At 33.3% G+C, this 23,994-nt stretch overlaps 1 protein-coding gene across 6 annotated transcripts in view; it reads right to left on the bottom strand.

Annotated features, from left to right (window-relative positions):
- Positions 1 to 6,434: 6,434 nt before the first annotated feature.
- The window catches only part of PPP1R12A (protein phosphatase 1 regulatory subunit 12A), a 129,134-nt gene continuing 111,574 nt past the window's right edge, over positions 6,435 to 23,994 (bottom strand). For 3 of the 6 annotated variants that reach the window (XM_014554548.2, XM_014554551.2, XM_006179094.3), the window contains 6 exons: positions 20,762 to 20,778; positions 19,432 to 19,567; positions 17,431 to 17,535; positions 14,098 to 14,145; positions 11,114 to 11,164; positions 6,435 to 8,641 (listed from right to left, as the gene is read on the bottom strand). In XM_014554548.2, coding sequence (XP_014410034.1) covers positions 8,555 to 8,641; positions 11,114 to 11,164; positions 14,098 to 14,145; positions 17,431 to 17,535; positions 19,432 to 19,567; positions 20,762 to 20,778 — 444 coding nt within the window. In that variant the 3' untranslated portion in view covers positions 6,435 to 8,554. Of the gene's footprint in view, positions 8,642 to 11,113; positions 11,165 to 11,886; positions 11,918 to 14,097; positions 14,146 to 17,430; positions 17,536 to 19,431; positions 19,568 to 20,761; positions 20,779 to 23,994 lie in introns of all 6 variants that reach the window. The other 3 variants (XM_032493709.1, XM_032493710.1, XM_032493708.1) reach the window with 3 other exon arrangements.

The following is a 23,994-nucleotide window of genomic DNA, read 5'->3' as shown; positions in this document are numbered from 1 at the left end:
TTATCTCATATAAGAAAAATCCTTTTCTGTTTATACTTGATTTCCTGGTAAAATGGATTTGATCTGTTTGCATGTATCCTTCTCCCTAGCCAGGTATACGTGGTCTTCTACTTTTTAATTTAATTTTACTTAATTTTATTTATTTACTTTCTGGAGTAAAGGTAGGTTTATTCAGAGAGATACATACTCCATAGACAGAGTGCAGGCTGTTTGAGAAGGCAAGAGGTGTGGGGGTTGGGTGCTTGGTAGATGCACACTCTGTAGACAGAGTGTGGTCTGTCTCGCTCAGAAGGGAGAGTGGCCATGGTCTTCTATTTTTAAACTGTCATTGGTGTTATGCAAAGTTTGGTCTACTTGATCTCCTTTTAACTATTAATGTAGGACACGTACCTTTAAGGTTCTCACAGAGGATTTTACTTTTGAATTCTCCATTTTCATTTAGAAGATGAACAGTTGATATTGTAATACAGTAGATCTCAAAATGTGGTCCCTGGACCAGCAGTGTCAGCATCATCTGTGAACTTGACAGAAATACAGATTCACTGGCCTCATCACAGACCCTATGTGTGGAATTAAAAAACAGGAGTGGGGCCCAAACTGTGGCTGAACAAGCTGTCCAGGTGATTCAAGTTTGAGAACCACTGGTGCCGGGGAATGATTAAGCTAACCAGTCCTGGGACATTCCTAGGACAGGAAAGACAGTGGATACCACACATTTGGGTTATAGTACTCTGTTCCCTTTTGGAACTATGTCATAACATTTATGGAAGTCCATCTTTTATTCTAGATTTTGGTTTTGAAAGCAGAAATAAGAAATGACCATCTGAAGAAAAATACTACCCCAAAATGTAGACACAAATGAGGACAATGTACATTAGGTGTACAGACCAACTGTAAAACCAACGAGGAGATTCCTTCCTGAGCACTGGTCTGAAGTGTTCATTCTGCCCCGTGAACTGCTGTGCTTCCGCTACATAGTAATCATGTTTGTAATAATCCTTTTTTTCCATTTCTAACTTTACTGTCATGGAGTCTTAGCAAATATTTTACATTTAACTCAGTAAGTTTCCCCTTAGGGGAAGGATATAGTTTAGTGGTAGAGTGAGTACTTAGTATGTATGAGGTCCTGGGTTTAATCCCCAACTTCCATTAATAAACAAACAAACAACAAACAAACGTAATTACTCCCCCCACAACCCCCCCCCAAATAATAATATAAAATAAATTTTAAAAATAAATGAAGTTTAAAAAAATTCAGTTTTTAAAAAAAGTTTTGGCTTAGGAAACTTAGCCTAGGTTTTCTAGTATAATTATTCTCCCCAATTTATAATCCAATTCTTCTCTCCTGTAAAAAATAATTTTACAGTATGTGGCTTTTATTATAAAGAGCTACAAAATATTCTTGGGAAAAGAGTACACACAAGAATAGCCAAGTTCTTGAAGGAGCAGGTCTAGAGAAGAGAATGTGGTTAACACGCGTCTAAACAAGTCCCTAATCCAGCTCTCAGTTGCCTCTCCGATCTTGTCTCCTATCTCTCTACTTCTTGCTCACTAGGCTATAAGCCTTACTGTTTGTTGAAATACTTGAAAACATCAGCATCTCAAGGCCTTTGCTGTTGTTGCTTCCTCTGCCTGGACATGCTCTTCTCCCAGAGTATATGCAGTTTTTGTCCTCCTCTTCTTCCAGTTTTGACTCAGATGGTACGTGCTCAGGGAGGCCTTCTCTGACAATCTCTCCCTCATTCCTGAAGTCTCTTATCTTGCTCTATTTGCTCCATAGTACCTATTCTCTTCTAAAATAGTGTAACTGCTTATTTTCAATCTTTCCACTCGTTGAATGTAACCTCCACAAGGCAGGGGTTTTATTTCTGCCTGTTTGCCCCTGGGTGTACCGCCACCACTCAGGGCAGTCTGGCCTGGAAGCGCTAACAAGAACTTGCTGAATGACCGAGACAAAGTCTGTAGGAATCAGAACCCTTACATTTAATGTCTTAAAAAGCTTTCTTAAAAACCTAGAGGCCAGTCAAGATTTTTTTCCTCTGCAAAATGTATATATCACAGTTTAATTATTCAGATTTACTCTTTCCTTTTAATAACATCAAATTAACACCTACTGTTTGCCAGGCACTATACCAGCTGCTGAGAACAAAGATGAAAACGACCTTGTCAAGAGCAAAATAAAAGGAACAGATTACAAAGAACTTAACACCAGAAAACCAAGATATGTAGGGACTGGAACAAAGAAAATACTAAAATGTAGCTCCCTTCCTCTGGTTTTCCTACTGCTGGTTACTGTGAAGGAAGTACTACACATCAGAGGTGCAGTGTAGCACGGAGCACAAATGAGATGGGCAGGACTCTAAATTTCAGACAAAAAGAACAGATGAGATTTTATAACTCTTATGCAGAAAATCATTATCTGACAAGGTTAGTCTTATCTGAAGGCTGATAAATGGCCCAGATGACCTCGGATGTCTTATGAGAAGCATTAAGTAAACTTTAAAAGCATCCCAAAGTAGTGATAATCCTGACATTCCAACAAGTATGAATTTTAACGAAAACAATAAAGAGTAGCAATTAACAATAAGTAGTAATTAAAACACTTATTAGCCCATACTTACCATCCATCTCTTCTATGGCAAATGCATTTTGTATGTCACATTTATCAGCTCCTTGACACTCTCCCCTATCTGTCCCTTTTTGATAACAGCAACTGGGGTCCACAATGGATTGGATTCACACGAAGAGTCAGAGTTCCTGGAATCTGTTAGGGCAGATGGGGCATGGTTACAGAGGTGTACTTTTTCCTTCTTTCCAATGGTTGAAGGAGGTCTTCTGAAATCCGTCTCTTAACCTCTTCCTCCCTTACTGATCCCAGTGTTTAAAAAAAAAAAGGTGTTTATGGTAACTGGGTAAATTATTCCAAAATTTTGCTCTAATATATTCTAAGACACAATCCTATTAAAATTTTTTCACACTAGAAGATTCTTTGGAAATACTAGTTATCAACACTTATCAAATGATCCAAGCAAAAGTAAATTACATTCCAAAGTAAATTAGTGCTTTTGAAAGTCACAAATTTCTAATATAATTTCTTCAGAGTAATAATTTAGTAATTGCATTTGTTAAGCCTCAAGCCACTAAGCTCCAAAAATCGTCCAAGGCACTTTACACAGATATGTTATTTACTTGAAAAAAACAGCCCAAATGGTTAAAAAATTCGACCAATGTCACACAATTATAAAGTAGTGTGACTGAGATTTATATCTAGAGCTGACTGAATCCAAAAAGTTTTTTCGACCATGTCAAGTCTTTAAAAATCAGTACCCCCTAGGTTTTACAAAGGTATTCTATGGATCTCATAAAATTTTGATTCAAATTGTTTGCTAAAACGCTTTCCTGAAACTTAAAAAACAATACACTTGGGCACACGTAAAACTGTAAAACATCAGAGCACTACCACAACTGCCAAGTGATCTCATTTTTGTTTGGAGCTTCTCCTGTCTGCACTTGGTTTTGATTTAGGCCAGAACATAGTCACTCACATATACTAGTACACTGCTAGAGCACGTTTGGCACATATATTGTAAAAGCAATCGCACGTTAAGGTGCATGCTCAGTAATGCTCTGGTCCTAAGAATTAAACAGTAACAAGCGAGGCAGCCATGCTGCTGTCATGCATGTCTTACAGAGGCTTGTTTTGGGTACAGGTGTCCCTTGGTATCTGCAGATATTCAAGTCCCTTATATTAAGTGGCATAGTGCGGTTGGCCCTTTGTATCTGTGAATGCAGAGAGCCAATTGTGACTTTTTTGGGGGTGGAGTCATATGTATGAGTTAATGTAAATGCAAATTTTGTTTTATACACTGATACTCCATACGTTTTCACTGGGGGAGAAAAATTTGTTGCTAAAACCATAGCACTATCAATGTTGCCTATCTTACTTGGGAATCAAAGATACTGTTGGGAATTAACCTCTGATCATCAGCTGAAAAATCTGTTTTTGAAGGATGTAAAGTTCTTTTGTATGTAGGTATGTGAAAATCTTTTACAAATGTATGATGGTCTACTGGGTATAGCTAGAATTTGCACCAGGGAACCAGCTTGCTGCTTGAGAATTAAAAGCATTGTCTTTTAAAAAATCCCATTATAGGGCAAAATAGTTTAGTAATAATAAGTCCTAAGGAGAGAAAAGTTTAGTGGGTGTGGGTGTGAGAATGTGGGATTAGAGAAAGAATGTGAAAGAAAAAAAAATCAAGAAACTCCATCCTCAAAGTATAAACTATCAAACTGACTAACTGATACAGTGGAAAAAGTCCTTGATTAGGAGCTGGGAAGAATGACAATCACCACTAAGTCTGGGTAAGAGCTCTGCTTTGCACGAAGCTTGGAATGTTGACCCAGTTTATGATCCGTAAATCTCAGCTTTCTCATCTCACCTATAAAAGGGAGACAGACTTAATTTACCCAGCCTGTTGTAAGGATCAAGTGAGATATCCTATTGAAACAGACATGTATCAATACAAACGTGTAAGAATAATTGAGTGTGGGGAAGAGGAGAGAAGGTAAATTCTTCTCTTTCCCATTTCCATTCTCCCAGACCTACAAAAAAAGTACAGGCCCGACTAGCTGTATATTATTCAGGACAGAATCTACTAAGACTGCTCATTTCTTCACATTTCCGCCCCTTCTTTTTCTTCAGCCTTTTAAAATGAAAATCTAGTTAATTTTTGTGACTTATATGATATTGGTATTAAAGCACTGACAAGTTGGACAGCCTAATTCAAAAAAGCTTACTTCTAATAAACTTTAGAAAACTTGTAATAAAATTTCAACTTAGAGTAGTAAGACAGAAGTATTTATGTCATCTTATTATAGAATTTTAAACTCCTGACTCCTATGTTTTAAAATTTATTACTTTGTCATCTGGTTATCTTTTGTAGGCATGGAACAGCAATTTGACACTATGCCACTTACCTAAGAGAGAAAGCACACTGTTGTTTCAAAGCACATAACCTCAGAGGACCTTTCCAAAATCGAAGTCAAGAAATGTATTTAGCTACTTAGAGATATACAATAAAATAGCAAAATAAATACTTCATTCCACATCCAATCCTTTTTGGACAACAGCTCTCATATGTACATTACCTCTGCTGGACATGCACACTCAGACACACAGAGACTACCCACAGTGTAAAACATGGAACATCACAGAAAAGATTGCTTATCAGCCAGCTTTCATCTTTGCAACCAAAGGTTTTCTCTAGCAAGATATGGCTAATGGATAGTTAATAATTAAGAGTTTGCTCTGTGTGTATTCTGCTTATAACGACTAAGTGAAGGACAACCTATAAGGCTATTATTTCCTATGGGAAATACATGGCCCTAGTTTGGAGAGAATTTGGCCTCTGGATATGTTCTTACAACACTCAGTGAGTATTGACACTGGGAGTCATGATTGTTTCAGACGAGTCAGGAAAGACTGAGTGGTAATAAACCTTTAAGCAAAAGAATAAAGTAGTCTACTGGATTAGTGAATATCTACTTTACTTTTTAATATGAATATTCTCTTAGATAATTCTAGCTGCTCTGAATTTGGTTTTAAGAATTTGGATGTGAAATTCTTTTTTTTGTACGGAGGACAAACAACAGTAATATCTCTCAGTCTGTGAGCATGCAAAGGAAAAGTACTGTAAGTAGAAACAAGAGAATTCAATTCTAGTATTAATTTAGTTAAACACAGGCTTACTACGAGTCTTCTACCGAAGTCCCCACACTGAAAGTGCCTCTTACCTAGTTACAGATGTGTAGGAGATGAGGGTTGAACCTTGGACAAATGTAGACTGGAGAATGATCTAACAGTTTACATTTCAGTGGAATATTATCTTTATGTGTATTTTCAAGACAATGTCTGCAACTAAGAAAAAGCACAGGTTTAATTTAGAAACCACGGGGGGGAGGGGATAGCTCAAGTGATAGAGCACATGCTTAGCATGCACGAGGTCCTAGGTTCAATCTCCAGTAATTCCTCTAAAAATAAAAAAGTAAATGAATAGAAACCAGAGGATGTTTAGGTAACTGAAATCTCATGCTACAAAGCTACTACTATCTTGAAACTCACTCTTACCATTATTTCTTACCCACTTATTATCATAAAAAAACTAGTTCTCAGATTCTGCATACAGACCACTTTATGTAAAATATAGAAACATTTGTCCAAATTGGTATAATACAGATTGCATAAATATGGCAATTAGGGTTGCATTTACAGATGTGCATGTACAATGTTGTGCAAATTACCACAATATTACAATTTCAAAAATTATTCCTATTAGAATCCAAGTAAAGCAATTAGTGAAAAAACACCCATGCAGAATTTAAGTATCTCAGAACAAAATTTTAAATGTCTTCAGTAAAAGTTCACACATTTAAAATAGTTTTATTCATTTTATTTGTATATGTCAAAATACATTTTTATTTCCAAAATAGTGGGTTTTGCAACTAGTTTCATGCAGAAACAAGGTCTGCTCAATACTACCAATAAAATCAATATAGCACAGTAGCTGTTCAGTTTTAGATACAAAGAATAAATAACCTAAATACAAAACACTAAATATTAGAAACAATGTATTTAATCATTCTTCACAGGCATCCAAACTTCACAAATATAATCCTTAGCATGCCTAACTGCTGGGCACCAGAACATGTTGCAGTCACTCAAACTGGTCAATTATCTGTATATTTTACGTCCACATAAGACCATGGAAATTCTCTATAGTCAGACCCACCATTCATACAGTTCAAATATAACCAAAAATAAAATTCCCACAACTATCCTTGTACCTTTAAAAATCAAGAATCCTGAGCTTGGTAGTAAGAGCATAACCTTATATCTTCATAAAACCAATCAAGAGAGAGAGGACTTAAAATCCTGCTTACCAAAACACCCTTTCCCAACCCCAAAGTAATCTAAAATAGGCAGTAGAACACAATGACCTTTTAAAATGAAGGGGTACAAATTCACATTTAATATAGTATACAATACAATCAATAATACAATTAGCTACTATAAGCTTTACAATGTACAATTTATTCAAATGGCTGAACTGTTCAGTGGTTAAGGAGACAGTTATGTGCCAGTAAGATAGAGAGGATTTTTTGCATGGTTTAATGAAAATATAAAAGCTATTTGTCCAAATAAAAGCCATCCTCACCATGTACTTGGTTTTGCTTTTTTTTTTTTTTTTTTAAAAAAGGCCACTGAAATGTATAAAATGGTCTGAACATGATGGTGGTATCAAAGTCAATGCCTCTTCACATGGCAATAACAGTGCATTTAACGTTAACTCATGGTTAAGTCTGCAAATGATTTCATAGCATTACTTTGGCTAGCACAACAGTTTTAGACAGCACTCAGATAAATATAGGTACGTGAAATGTGAAGCAATTATCTTATGCAACTTTAATTATGGTTGAATACTATCAAATGAAAACTGCAAATAAAAGTAAAAGCATTTTACAGTAGAAAACTTTTGTAAAGATAGGGCTCCACATAATGTGTTACTTCAAAAGTCTTTATATCACATTGTTAGCAAACTTTGTTTTTAACACTATCATGGAGTAGCCTACTTTGCGTTAACAGACAGTTGAAATAAGAAAATAGTCAAGCATGCCATGTGGTGGTCTAAAAATCAAAACAATACACTTATTTATATACACAGTATCACTCAGTACCTGCTAAAATGAATGTGAAGATTACAGAATCTAACATCTTATACTACAATAATAAAAAACAAACAAAAACAAAAAAGTGACCAATGAAGGCAGAAAATAGGACTTAAGAATCTAATCTCAATCGACGTTAAAGCATTCATATAAGGAGTAAATGCATATTGCACAAACAGTGAAAGCAAATGTTCCACCAAGCAATTCAGTTCCAGGTGGGGACAACACAGCATTAGCCCAATACATGACAATGATCTCAGAAGAGCAAGTGTTCTTTTCTGTAAATGAGAACGGTGTGAGAACATACAAGAGTCTGCCACATGAAGAGTTAGAAGGAAAAAATACAAACCCAAACTTAGATGTAAAGCAAAAAAAAAAAAAATTAAATATCGAAAAACTGGAAACTGTGGCACATCAAAAAATGCTGAATAACTGTCTTCTGTGAGAGCTGAAAGTTTTTGTTGACACAAAAGTATCTATGTACAACTAAGGCTTACTGGTTAAATATCTGAGGCATATCTGGCCTTGAACACTTTCCTTAGATGCTGGAGCTGTAAACAAGTTTTCTCAGTCATTAAAAAAAAAATCTTCTCAGCAGCTGCATTAACATGAAACAATGGTCTTGATACAAGGAAAAAAGAAAAAAAAAAAAAAAAAGAAAGAAAGAAAAAAAAAAAACCCAGAAAATTAAACAAAACTCCTAGATAAGAGGGCATTTGGCAGGATATCCAAAGTGACAGTCTCCAAGGATTCTTCCTAGGCTTCCAGTGACTGTCAGTTATGGTCCACTGGGTCACTAACACGTGCAATTCCATTACTTGCTGCTTTTTCATTTGGAAAGTTTGCTTATAACTCTGATCAAGGCCCCATTTTCATCCTTTAGCCTCTGGTTGTCTGCTTTTAGGTCTGGTAACATCTATGAGAGGAAAAATAGGAGAAAAGGTTTTAATTCAATAAAAAGAAAAAATACTACTCTTAAAAATTGTTATACTTTTACCACAAGACACATGAACAAGCTTTGTCAGTTATATGTATTTCTAGTGCCTAAACATGTATCAGGAAGAAAGAAAGAAAGAAAAAAAACAGAACAAAAACAAAACCCAATCTGTGAAGCTAATTAGTTTAATAAATGATGAAATGAAAGGTTTATTCTCCCAAAGTTATCAATTGAAATGTACTAAATCTCTTGACAGTACGACTCACAAGCACACCATATTAGAGCAGCCAAAAAAATGAAGCCTGTTTTTGTTAGGATAGGCTTTTAAAGGGAGTTTCTGTCACACCTAAATTAAAGCCTTTTGCTTTATGTCAGACCTCAAACCATACTATTATTCCACAAGAAAACCAGACTATTTAGGGAAGTTTTGAAGGAGTTAGACTTGTTCTAAATTATTAAAATTCCTGATTTACCTTGCACTAAGTTTAAGTACCTAGTACAAACTCTGACTCAAGATAGGTGCTCAATTAAACAGTAACAAAGCAATTATTACTATTATTAGAATAGGATAAAGTAATTTATAAGTCAAAATAGTAAGTCTGTACTTATGAAAATATCCAAGCATAGAAAAAATAACCAGTATTTGTAGTAACCAGAAAAACATACCCTCACATTCTCAAAACAAAACAAATCAATTTTTCTGTTTTACAGACAAATTGAAGGAGGGGGTGGAAATATAAGTTAACTGGATTTTCTACCAAGAATGATTTAAATTATATGTGCTCTGCCAGATTTGCTAGGAAATGGAATAGCTTATATTTTGGATATGAAAACATACTTTCCAAGATATTTAGTTTTCTTTGCTTAGCTTTCAAAATGTACTAAACTACTGAATTAGATAAAAGTAAAACTACCTTAAGCAAAATCTTAAACTTAATTAAACTTAATAGTTTAATTCTACATATAACTAGTCAATACCAGTCAATTCTGACCTGTGCTCAGGATGTATGGATATAAATACAGTAACCTTAAGTTTATGTATTAGGCTACCTCTGTAATAAAAAATATTAACTAAGATGGTCCTGATGGAAGATGACATTATTTTGAAAAACACATATTCCAAGTTTAATCTTCAGTTTCAACATATGTTGATTACATTTTAAGTATATTATACTGTTTATGTTCCACTTTCTCTCTAGTTAAGAATTTCAAATAGCTCTCTTTTTGAGCCCTAAAATATCTGTAAAGCCAAAAATGTGCATAAGTTTTGCAACAGTGCAGACAAGTCTTTTATTTAAATGGTTAAATCATTCCCTCAGTTTATCATAGTTTCTCAGTTGCAAAATACAATTAGTGGCACTTTCTAACATTCTGAGAAGCCATGCATAATTAAACAGTTATATGATAAGCTCCAGACACAATGGCATTAATTTGTAAAAGTGAGCTCAAGACACGCTTACTAACACAAAAACACCTGCCTGGCTCTACCAAGAAGAAATGATGAAACTATAAATTATAGGTTCACAGACTGCAGTTGCCTACAGAACCCTGAGCGCTTGGCTACCACTCTTGTCAAGGCCCTATTCTCAGTCAGCAGTCGCTCATTTAACTCCCTCAGAGTCTGAATTTGCTTTATTTGGTGCAGATTCTGCAGGAATCAGAACATAAAGAAATAGAAAATAAAAAATAAGAAAGTGGAAAAAAGTACAATAAAAATATAAAGAGTCACAGGTAACAAATATAAGAAGAAAAAAATTAAGAATCTTAGAAGAATATTCCATGAAATTTATAAATGTAAACAATGTAGCCCTAAAATTCCTTATAAACAAAATCCAAAAAAATTTTCTCCAAAGCCATTTAATAATAATGTTCTAACAAGAAACCAAATAATTCAATGGTAAAACACTTAAACCTTGGAATTCTATGAGCACAATGTCCCATGCATTTAGTTCGTTAATTCATAACGTGATAGATATTCTATGCAAGACAACATAATAAGAGATAATCAATTAACTATGTTTTTTTTTCCCCTGCAAAGAATATTCCTTCCAATATTCAAAACAAAGTTACCTTCACAGGTAATGCAGAGTTCGATAAACGTCCTTTATTTTCAAAGGAGAACATTTTTATAGTGATTCCCCCCTCCACCATTTACTTTCCAAGAAATAGCGTATGTGAAATGTAAAGAATAAATAAGAAATCCCAAATCTTATAGTAATTATTGTCTAACTTATTCTATACCTGAACATTAAAAGTGCCATAAAAATTGATTAACAAAAGATTTGAGTTTTAAATAATCTTCTAGCTCACCTAAACCTGGATATGGGAATAAAGAGAAGCACAGGATATAGATAATTCATAAATTGCATAAGCAGCTTTGAGAATAGTACAAACACAGCCTCTACAATAGCACTACACAATTGGAGTTCAAAAGCGGCATGGTTTACTTACTTTGAGCTCTTCTTCCATTTCAGATATTCTTCTTTCTAGAGCTCTTCGTTCCTAGATCAATTGAAGGTACTAGTATTAATTATATAATAATTATATCCTAAAATTTTTTTCTAAAATGTGAAATAGTGACATTCTAGAATAAAAAATCAAATCAGGAGCAGTGTAGAAAAAGATGTGATGCCAGTGATGTGTAAAAAGCTTTCCAAAATTTGAGAGAAGTAAATATGAAGATCATTATTTTTATTACTTCCTATAAGCTCTTTGTTTACAGCTCTGACTTTCTGGTAAGATGCTACATAACATGTTCAAACTATTTTTCAGTTCATATTAAAACTTAGGGATAGAGTAAACCAATACTCAAGACTGAGGATTGTACAGAAAAGGGAAAACAAACAAAAAAACCCACAAAGATGCAATTATTCTATAGTGATAAGAAGCAGAAAAGCAAGAGCATACGTGCCTACAATATGTGTACCTTAAAATTTCAAAAGGATCTAAGAGAAGTCCATCTTGTCCACACACAGTATTTACTGGTCATTATTTATTCAATTGACTCTGCAGCTCTGTAGTTAGCATTAATGCAGTGAGTCTAATGAAGAAGCAACTGTAGCACTTATTTTAAACTACCTTGTTTCAAAGAGTGACAGGCAAAGGCAACATACATTATTGCAGTGTACAGTTTTATTTTCCCTTAAATAATAAGCATTCTAGGGTGTTATGCAAAAAGCAAGCAGCAGTAATTAATGTGCTGTAAAACTTTGGTTAGGTCATACCGCCCAGAAGATACTGACTCTTGCCGGTCACCTTTCAGATACAAACCATTTAAATTTAGTTTAATCACATTGAAACTATTTCCAAGACATTCTTTCCCAGATTAATACTTAATGTTAATATTTAGTAAAGCAATAAATTTACTGTAAATGTTAACTTTTTCTGGGTATGTGATTTTACAAAATAGATGGAATCCTACTCATGGTCTTATAAATACTGTGTTATTTTATTATTAGCATTTAAACATTATTACACAGACAAAAATGTCATTTTCGATAATCAGACCTTTCTTCCAGTTAATAGTACAGCCATGACAAATTCATAAAAACTATTGCTTTTCTCAAAATACTAGGACATATAGTACCATATCTGATCCTCATAACATTGTGAAATATCAGGAACAGCATATTTCCTCCAACTGACAGGTTAACTCCCATCATCCCCAATTTTATTCCATGCTTTCGAGATTTTAACTATTTAGTGGTAAAGCAAGACAAGAACAGTATAATGAATCACCTTGTTCCCAAACTGACAACTGTTAAGTTGTAGGCAATTTCTTATATTTGACAAATAAACTTATTAGCATTAAAAAATGTGGTTAAGAGAAAAAAAATGCATTATCAAGTACTTAGCCCAGTGCCTGCTTGGTATGTAAGAGAGTGATGAATAAAAGTTAGCAATTATTAATACTATGATAACCAATGTCTGTTCAACTGAAAGTAGATTAGGTACTTTGTAATTTATCTGCATTTGACAGGTAGGAAATGGAGGTCAGGTGAGAATGTCAGAATAAGAACATGTGAGTATTGTGTGTACAAAAGCCTAGGTGGGAAAAAAAAAAGGATAGAAATAAAAATATCACTTATCTCTGCATGATAGGATTATGAAGATTTCATTTTTATCTTTTGCTAAATTTCTGTGATAAACACATTACTTTCATAAGAAAAATTAAATATTCTTAAAAATGTGTCTCAAAGTAAGTAGTATTTTGATCAAGTATATGGTTATCTATGTCTTTCATCTCAACCATTAGTATGGATAATAGAGAAGTGAAAACATTACTATTTTCGTGTGTCTTGTATATAAAATTCAGTAAATTATATTGCAAAAGGAATAATAATCATTAAATTTAATAAAATAAGTGATTCTAATATTTTAGCAGTTACAAGTAAGATCAATAGTTTTTTAAATGGCCCAAAACAATGATTTTTAAAATCTGATGAAATCATAATGGAACTAGTAGATATTATAAGTTTATAATTTAAAAAATGACACAGACATTAACTATGTTTATTTATATATTCTGCATTTTTATCATTTCTCTCCTTTTTTTGGTCAAAAAGGTAAATTGCCTATTTTTAAAATGGAATGGAAGAAATTAATTCTTATACCAATTGTTCTTGATTATTTATTCTTTGATCTACAGATCATAGCTCCTCAGGATGTAATTTCTTCTCTGGCTGAAACCTTGCAAATCTAGCCGCTGCTCATTCGCACTGCAGATACTCAGAGCACTTTTCCTTTAACTTTGGATCATTTATACATCTTCAACTGCTCAGACTAAAGTTGTGGAGTTGTAACTACGGCCACTGCCAGATCCTTGAGCAGTAATAACAATCAATGGAGAAAAATACGAGTGAATCTATCATAGCTGCATAAAAAATTGTAGAAGGACATAAAACGGTAAAAGGATTTTCTTGTAATCTTTTTTTGGGTTAAAACAGCCAACTTAAGTTAAATATTTAAACTCAAAATTAAGTATTATTAAATTAACTTTAAAAAGAATTAAAAACTGTGGTCCCCAGTTCTTTAAAAACTTTATTTCAAGATGGAAGTATTTTAATTTTGTAAAGAATTAAACTAAATGTATATGTGATTTTTTAAGTATACTGCCACAGAAAATTAAAGGGAGAGAAAATATCAGATTCACTATCACAATGTGTACATTTTAGAATCAAGGCAAGATTTTTTTTATCCATTAAAAGAATAACATGGAAAATTAAATTTTAACAAGGAAATTTCACATATAGAGAGTTCCAATAGAACTCTATGAAGATAAGCTAGAAAACATTCATGATCAAATTAGTATTAACTTAAACTAATTAAAACTTGCATCCTGAAGAAAAAGAAAACAAAAACAAAACACCTACCATTGCTTATACAAAACAATAATGGGGGAAAATGATTACTTATTCAAGTAGATGGACACTTACCCTTTTTTCCATTTCCAATAATGACCTATCAGCAAATCTTTCTTGTCTCTGCAAGGTAGTAAGAAATATAAAAGGGATGTAAGTGCAACAGAGATGGGGAAAGGGGGAGGACCACAGTAACTCTCCTCTGTGGTATTCAAAGAAATCACACTATTCTGGTGGAGTAACACATAGGTGGGAGTAAAGAAAAAACAGGATTTGTATTGAAATAATGAAGAGGAATATAGAATGGTTCTCCACAGCTCTTACGGTCTATGTAATACTTTTCCTCAGGTCTTTACAGTTTAGCTGGGGGTAAGAATGTGGAACAAAGCCCAAAACACCCTAGTTTCCCCTCTGATGCTCAAACTCTCTCCTTTCCTATACCACCAGGAAGAGTGGCTAAACTGAATGCTCAGATTCCAGGACCCTGACTGCAATGTAGTTTGGACCAGGCTGTGTGACTCTGTGTTCACGCAATAAAACCAGCAAACTTCTTTTTTTTATGGTTGTAGTATATACAATTTAGAGATCTAATCATGGCCATCTAATCTGCTGTTTTAAATGATTTCATTTTTTTTGTGCTAACTCTTTATGGAAAAATAAGTTATGTATTCCAACTGCTTATTGTTAGAAATCAAATTCAGAATTTCAAATATGATACTTTCAGCTAATTCTGATATACTTTTGATGTTTCTAAATTTAAATTTATATTTTAATTGCTAGAAAAATAAAGCAAAGGCTAATATGCCATTTGAGCAAGTGCAAATCAATAGTAAAATGCTTAAAAGACTGGAAAATGTTAAAAAGATAGTCAAAAGCACCTGAACGAAATAAAAAATGTCTGGAACAATGTCAACACATATAAATTAATAAATTTTAGATGGGAAATCAGCATTTTATTGGGGATTTTTAGCAATTTTATAATTCACCCGCCAATTTCTTAGGTAAAATAACTTTAGTTAGTATTTTTGGTAAATATTCTAGTTAAAGCTTTTAAAATAACAATTAGTAAGTCTGGTGAGCTGACATTTGACAAAATGATTAATTATTCATCAACTGGTTTCTAGTAAGTTAGTCTATTTCCCTCCCTTGGATTCTCTACAGGGAGGAGAGTGGTTGAACTAAGGCAGGACTCAAGGATTCTATGGTCCTTGGCTAAATACTATCAAATAGACCTAAACTTCAAGATTAATTCCTAATGGAAGATAGATCCCTTGGAACAATTCCATGCAATTTCAAAACTCATGAATAGTTATGAAAGTAATATTTAAAAACATCAGGCTGAAGGATTCACAGTAGACTTAAATGCTCAGGATAAATAAAGGTGAACAAAAGTTTAATGTTTATCAGTTTTACAAATTAAATTTAAATCTAAATTTCTGAAATGACATATTTATAGCATTTCCAACTAAGATATTAACTTTGAATACTTACTCAGTATCTCATACTCTGAAGTACCCTTCCCATTCTTAAGTATATTGGGCATGCTAAGGCAGAAGTTGTCATACTCTTTAATCTAGTGATTTATTTCTCTGGCCACAGTCAATGGGATCAGAAATTGGTACCTGACCCCAAAGCAGCTTGCTATATATAGTTGCCCTGTACCCTATGTATGAAATGGTCACTAATAGGACTAACACGCAGCACTAACAGGACTGCTCCACACTGACGATAACTGGCTAATTCTATCAGTTTCCCTCTCTTGTAGGTCTGAATGAGAAACATATAGGAAGAATTAGATGACAACAGGGTAGGCAGAAGAGCAGAGGAACAGAGGAGGCAGTACGCAGTGGAAATACAGATTCAGATGAGCCGCTGTAATGATAGAACACTACAGTAGGGAGCAGAGGACAGTTTTATATAGAAAATTTATGACCAAATCTCTAGAGCTGAAACTATTTTCAGAGAACTAGTTATAATATTTTTATGTGTGGAGGCTCACTAAGCTACTAATGCAACCTGAATGATGACATTCCAGTTTACCAGGAAGCCTAAGGGTTAAATCAGCAAGTTTAAACTTGTGTGACATTCCTAGTTTTTATGACAACTCACTATGAAATGTGTTCTTGTTCTTCAATGCTTCTGTGTGTATCTTGACAGTAAGCCCTCATTAACTGATGAAATCTAGAGTCTTCATAACCTTATAAGGTTAGTTTGATACCTGGAATTTTAGCATAGCTCCAGTGCACAGAGAACTGCTTCACAATGTAATAGTAGTTAACAACAACAACAGAAACGAACCTGGTAACAAACAAGTGTAAGTTCAACATAGAGAATTAACTTTAAAATTTATGAAAAAGAGGAGTGTAAAAGAATGAAGAATGCCCAAAGAAAGTATGCAGTCTCATTTATAGAACTGGAGATGCCATTTTAGACCAGTGTTTCCAAACTAGAGTCTAAGTTTACTGCAGAAATGTGTCTGTGTTAGAAAGTCTCATGTTAAAATGAAGTTTGTTTCTTTAACTCCCTAATAGTAGTAGGGGGACAATATAAATGTGTTTGGACTTTTCTGAAGTGTACAAAAAAAAATAATAAACCATGCCCCCCCCCCAAAGAAAGGAAAAAAAGTTTGTTTCCTTAAAAATTACAGGACTCCTCAGAGCCTTTAACATATAAGTAAACTCTAATATCTCTAAGATAAAGTATATAGTATTTCCCAAGTTTCTTGGATCATGAAGCTCTTTTTGTTTGTTTGTTTTGAATGAGGGAAGGAGGAGAAGGAGGAGGGAATGTGTCTAATTACTATCTCCCAGAACTACTGTTTTATGAAAAAAGAGCTTGGGAAACTTGCCTCATGCACATCCTAGACCATATGTGGAAGGCTGGGAGTTCTGCTTGGCTATCCTAATTTTCTTGTCTAAGAATATCTCTGCTAGGTTGTTGCACAGAAGGAAGGTAAAAGAGGTTATGACTAAAACTGGCTTATTCTAGCATTATTACATCAAATTAATTTTTTTGACCAAACAGGAAACATTCATAACAAATAAAAATCACAAAGAAATTTTATGGCTTTAAAAAGATTCTATACAGATGCTTTTATTGCCCTGCTACATTTGGTATGCTGGAAATAAGCATTCGAAATTCTTCATGTACTACAACATAAGTATTAAAAGGCTTAAAAATACTTTGACTTTCCACCATAAGGCTATACGTCTATATTTTTAATTTACTTAAAAAAAGTAAATTATCAATAAACAGTATTATCTTGATTCCTTCTTACTAACAACTAAATTATTATCAGTAACCAAACTTATGCCTACAACTAACACCAGAGAACATTTCACTGGAACTTTTAGACAGGATAAATCACAACCATTATCTTTAGAGCAACAAAGAGAAGAAGGTACAAACCTGGGTGGCCTTTTCCAACTGTAATTTGAGATCCGTCAGTTCCATATTTGTATCATGTAGCTGTGCTTTCAGCTTTTCATTTTCAGCTAGAATTTGTTCATAAAGCTATACAAATTAGGAAAGAAGAACAAATTACTTTCCTGCTTTCTTATTATTTTAAGAAAATTTCTCATTGATTACTTTGCAATATTAAAACAGACAAATTAATATAACATGAGTTATTAAGGAATGCATTAAAAATATTTTAATGCTTTATGGCCTCAAAGCAAAATTTTTTAGTTATGCTGATGTGTTTGTCCCACAAAAACTCTTTAAATACTACTTTCAGTATTTAAAATGTATGACTTCACTGAAAAAATCCTGGCTTTACAGTTTCCATTAAAAAAAATTCAGTTATCTGATAAAGAGGGACCACATATCTGCACAGCGACTATAGCTGGAGTTAAGGAGCCAGGGTGATCTTTATTTGAGTCTGTGAGCTTTTCAGCCTACCATTTCCTCCTTAATTCCTGAGACTGAGATGGAGTTAACAGTTGCATTTATCATTATACTTGTATTATTTTTAAAGGAAAGTGAAATATTTCTTGAACATTTCGTAACACTTGAATCTACTACTTCTTTGCCCCTCATCTCTATTACTACCACCATAGATGGCTATAATCATCTCTTATCTAGACATTTCTATTACTAGAATTATTCTCCTGACCTCCCTTCTAAACTGTTTTATACACAACAGCAAGAGTTAGCTTTTTAAAAGGACAATTACATAATTTTCATATGCCAACCATTCCTTTAACCCCCATACACTAAAAACCTCTGAATGGCGCCCCAGTGTTCTCCATATAAGGATATGCTTAAAACAGCCCGTAAGGCACTGTCCTAGCCTACACATCTGGCCACCACCCCCTGGGCTCTAGCAGCCACACTGAAAATTTAATTACTTCAATGCATCACGTACACTCCCACCACCAGGCTGGTCTGTGTGCTTGCTTGCGGTTCCCTCCACCTGGAACACTTTTTTCTCCCATTTTTGCCAGTTAACTGCTAATCATCCTTCTGTTCTTGGCTGAAGTTTTACTTCCTCAGGAAATCTATCCTCATGCCCTGTCACTTTCTTTTGTTACACACTTTTATAAAATGGTTTACTTCAGGATAATTGTTTCAATTTTTAAATTAAACATTTATTATTATGACTATATGATAATGTCTGCTTGCCTACTACCTGGAAGATGCTCATAAGAGCAGGGACAGTACCTCCATCTCTATTGCCCATGAGTTCACTACTTAGCACAGTTCAGTGTTCAGCTCCTAACTGAATGAATGAGTGAATCTTATTCCTAATGTAAACTGATGCTCTACCTTCCTTCTCTTGTAGATTTGGCTTGTAAGAAACTGGACAATTCAAACAGATGCCAAACACCTGCGGACATGTACAAATACCACAGGCTTTGTCATCCAACAAACTTCGTTAGGTTTATTTGAAGCTTATGCTATGAAGAATTAAAATCATCAGAATCCTAGATTGTTGAGTTTCTAGGACTTATTTCTTAATTAGTTCAATGCTTCATCCTTAATAGCACCTGAACTATCACAAGTCAGTTACCTAATAAAAACTATTCTCCTGGGACAAGCTCCTGGGAAAAGCCATATTTGGCTGTTTCTTGTTAACAAATAGATCAAGAAAAGACACATACACACACACACACACACACTATCCCCCCACCCTAAATCTACTCATTGTTCCCTCTTTCAGCACAATCACAGTATCACAGTACTGGCCTAAGACACTTAAATGTGAAGTAAAGTCCTGGCCCCATTCCTTTAAAAAACAAACAAACAGCTATTTATATTCTATTTACCATTAATTGACCAAAACTGAAAATTAAAGTAAGTTATTTCAAGAAACTGATTTAATTATGCGTTTCCAAGAGTAATATCCAATCATAAATATCTCAACAAAAAGATTATTTTAAATTAAACATAACTAAATAACCCAAATACCTTTTTAAAGTCAGTTGAGTCATCCTTCTCTAGCCTGGTACCGTAAGGTTTTCTTTCTTCTAAGTAACTGTAAGATACAGACCGACCCAGTGAGGAATCATACCGATCACTAGCTGATGTGGAACTGGTTTCGTATCTTCAAAAGATTGAGTTTAGAGTCAAAATCCTTATTACAGGCTTTCACCACTTATGTTAACATACGTCTTAGCATCTATTACTGATACTCCAAAACAGTAGGCAACATTCTCCTTCATCTGCTATCTAATCAACTTTCATGATATATAATAAATAATTGGGAAGTTATTTTTAATACTAATTTCAATTATTTGAGAAAGGGATTCAAAATTTCTGTATCTGAAAGTAAAAACTGGTTTTACATCATGATAAATTATTTCAACTATTTTAAACTGTGTATTTTTTTCACACTTCTGAAATCAGAACAAGGCTTACAGTTGATGGTGTATTTTAGTTTAACTGATACCATTTTTCCTTTTTTAAAGTGGCATACAACATAATTGTATTTTAAAATCAAGTAACATTTTAGATGATGAACTACAGTCTATCCAAACTGACAGTACTATGTCAATTTTAGTAAGGACTTCAGCATTTGTGAATTTTGGTATCTGTGGGGGAGGAGAATTCCTGGAACCAATCCCTCGGGGACACCAAGGGACAACAGTAGTAGGTTTGTCCTAAACAAGAACATAACGCATTTGAAGATGAGGATCCTCTTATTACCGGGTTCTAAATTTGGATTACCTTTTCTGATAAATGCTACTGCCCCCACATTTCAATTTAATACAACATCAGTATATAAAAATTTGTTCTTGGTTTTACAAGGCTTTGTTAACAATGATGGGCAGGAGAAGAGGAATGGAAACTAGATTCAAGGGTATTGTGGAGGTTCCCTGAAAAGATGAACAATTTGAGCTACGTGACACTTTTTACAAGTGTCTTCACTGGTTTTCTTTGATCTACAGTAAGGATAAGAGAGAAGATCCTGAATGCCTAATGAAATAAATTTCTGGTGGGTTTCATCAGCTCCTGATGTGAATAATGAGATGGTCAATGCTGAAGTAACTTAGGAAGCTTAGGAAAACTTATCACTGTTGCAGATTTGAGAAAAATCTTCCTTCTTAGTGACTTACTGTGACTATTGAACTAGAAGTAAAGTAACTGACAAAGCTAGTAACAGTAAGTCATCTAAACATCTATAGATTTTTATTACTAAAATAATTCTATCAACTTAAAAATTCATATGTATCTAGCAACATATTTTCAGAAAGAATACAAATGAGAAAAAGGTCAGTAAAAAAAAAAAAAAACATACCTAGAAATGGAATCCGTCTATAAAGAGAGAAAAACAAAGGCATAACTAAATTTTTATGCTTTCATTAAAGTAACATTGATTAATCAAGTAAATGTAACATCAAAACTGTTTTCACACTATTAAACTAACACTTATTTATTATATGTTTTAACTTTAATGTGGCTGTTCTTGGAAAGAAGTTCTAGAATAGTCACTGTATATTTCTACATGACTAATACTATAAAATTACATTTTGCAATTTATAGCCACTTTTTGTGAATTCCTACAAATGCCACCATACATTATTTTTTTTAATTAGAAGGAAAAAAAAAAGAGAAACTAAGACATATATCCACAACTTACACCTACTTAGCAGGAGAAAGTAACGTATTTACATTAAGATACGCAAGTTAACTATGTGATATCTTTTACTGCAACTATTTTTCCCATTTTTCTATTTTTGAGGCAGTAACATGAGAGACAAACAAATGAATACTTACAGTATTTTACATACAACAGTATATACATATTTTGTTTAAAATTTACTTTCTGGAAATCCAGCTGTATATTCTTTCAAAGTTTAGTAATTAGGTGATAGTAAATTATGATTAATTTTTTTAAGCAAGTGGTATGCTGTATTGAAATTCCAATAATACTTCTTATCTAAATGCTGAAATGATTAATAGGATAAAATAGTCTTACTGGAGTTGATTAATTTATTTTTGGTGGTCCTCTTTAGCTCTTTCTCTTTCTATTGAAACACTCTCTGAATCTATAATTTTCTATAAAGTAACTATTCAGAAACAGTTTGTTATACTCTTGAATTTAGTTTTTTCCCCTCCATTATATGTAACTTTGAATGCATTGTGAAATTATTCAAATCCTTTGGGACTGTCTGAAGTCTAATTTGGACTAAAAATGTATTAATAAAATCTATTTAAATTTCCTTTGCAAAACCAATTCTGTACTTGCTTCCTATTTTTTTGATTAATGCTTTACTTTATTGATTTATTCTTTAGTTTTATAATAAACTAATAATTTGATGTTAAATTTCAATTTTTAAGATATTTAAATTCATATGCTGCTAAGAGTAAATTTTTAAAGTTCTTATCACAAAAAAATTTGTAATTATGTGTGGTGATGGATGTTAACTAGTCTTACTATACTGATCATTTCACAATATACAAACATTGAATAACTATACATATGAAACTAACATCTTATATGTCTACTATATCTCAATGAAACAAACAAAAGATACTATTTATTCAAATTCAGGAAAATATCCATGCATGAAAAAAAATGTATACATATCAAATGAAAATATTGTTATCTCACCTCACAGTCTGCACTCTGGTTCACTGATTTAAATTTTAAGAATAAATAAGAACTCCAGGCAGTCACAGAAATCATTCAAATTCTATTTCTTTGTCTTTAAAAATCATGGTGCTATCACTGGTTACTATTTTATATTTTAGAAATTATAGTAAAAACACACAACAAAAAAATACACTATGTAAGCCACTTTTAAGAGTATAGTCGAGTAGTGCTGACTTGATTCACATTGTTGTGCAACAGCTCTCTCTAGCATCTTTTCTTATCTTGCAAAACTGAACTCTCCATATCCTCCGACCCTCAGCTTCTGGAAACCACAATTCTATTTTCTGTTTCCATGAATTTCAATACTTCAGGTACCCCATATAAGTGGAATCATACAGATCATATACTGTTTTTTGTGACCAGTTTTTCACTTAGCATACTGTCCTTGCTCCCTGTGTTTTAAAGTTCTTTTTCCAAAGTAAAAATACCCTTTAAAATTTTTCTGATTCAGTACCATAAGCTCATGTAAGTACCACAAGTATAAAAAGTTCCTCTATAATTCCCCATCTCTCAACCCCCCTAGATAACCACTGTTAACCTTTTCTATATACATATCTACGTGAACACATAAAATATCTATCCATGCAAATATATTTTATTTAATCTCTTCTCATCTAACAGACACTTAGGGTGTTTTCAATATTTTAAGAGCCATGCTGCTATTAACACTCAGTATATTTGTCTTTGCACCCTGAAGTCATTTCACTGGGAACAAATTTCTCGAAGTGAAAAGGCTAAACTAAAAGGCATGAACTTTTTTGCAAGTCTTCAGATTTGTATTGCTAAACTTATCTCCAAAGAAAATGAATTTATTATAGCCCCAAAGTCTTGTATGAAAATGCCTATTTCAATATTAAATCATGCCAAACCTGGGTATTATTAACCTTTGCAATTTCACTTTTGTATTACTTGTTATGTCTTTGGTTTATTAATGAGATTAAATACTGCATTTCAAGCGTACTGGCCATCCACTTAGACTTCTTTTGTAACATTTATAAATTTCATGGATTCTGCCTCCATTTATTTTTTACTACGTTTTTCAAACAGTACAAATATTAATCTTTAAAATAATATGAAAGAGTGCTAAGATTATTTACTTTTGACTGAACAAATATGTGTCTCAATTTTAATGAGTGTCTCTTTTTTGCCACTGTTTAACTTTACATGTTTAAATAATCAAATCTGTTAATCTTTTCTTTATGGTTTCTTGCCTTGGTGTCTTACTTAAATTCCTGATTTATTACCAATGTGCTTTGCATGGTAAAAGTTACCATCCAATAATTTAAAGAAAGCAAATCATAATAACCGAAGCAACGGAATCCTACTTAAGGAATAATGAATGGTATTATGATAAAGTAATTCAAATTTTCTGTGATCAAATTTTACCTTAATTTTCTCTAAGTTTATATCCTGTAGGCAGCTTCGTAGGCAATTCAGAAATTTCAACAACTTTTTGGCAAATTATAATTTACTTTTCTTTGAAGCAAAAAAGTATATGCCACAAAGCCATTTTTCAATGTGGTGAACTTGGATTCTATAAACCAAATATAAGTTTTATTATCAAACACACTTTTGAGGTGATGATAATACAATTTCAGAAAAAGCACAGAATTGTGCTGCTCATATTTTTCATAGAAAGATAAAGGCTAATGCTACAAAGTTTCATAAGAGTGCAACACACTTACTGGGTGGAAGTACTTTATTTGCCTATTGTGGAGGGTTTCAGGGTGCGTAAGTGTCTTAACCTCCATTCTTTCTTTTCCTCATGGTATACCAGTCATTAGGTTTAGGTGAGACGGTCACGCAGCCCACATTAATAGCAAAACAGCTGCAACGTCTCAGTGGGAGGCCTCGTCTGGCCTAAACTAGTTATT

The sequence above is a fragment of the Camelus ferus genome, chromosome 12 (genome assembly GCF_009834535.1).
Source record: "Camelus ferus isolate YT-003-E chromosome 12, BCGSAC_Cfer_1.0, whole genome shotgun sequence".
NCBI lineage: Eukaryota > Metazoa > Chordata > Mammalia > Artiodactyla > Camelidae > Camelus > Camelus ferus.
This window is presented reverse-complemented; position numbering and strand designations above follow the sequence as displayed.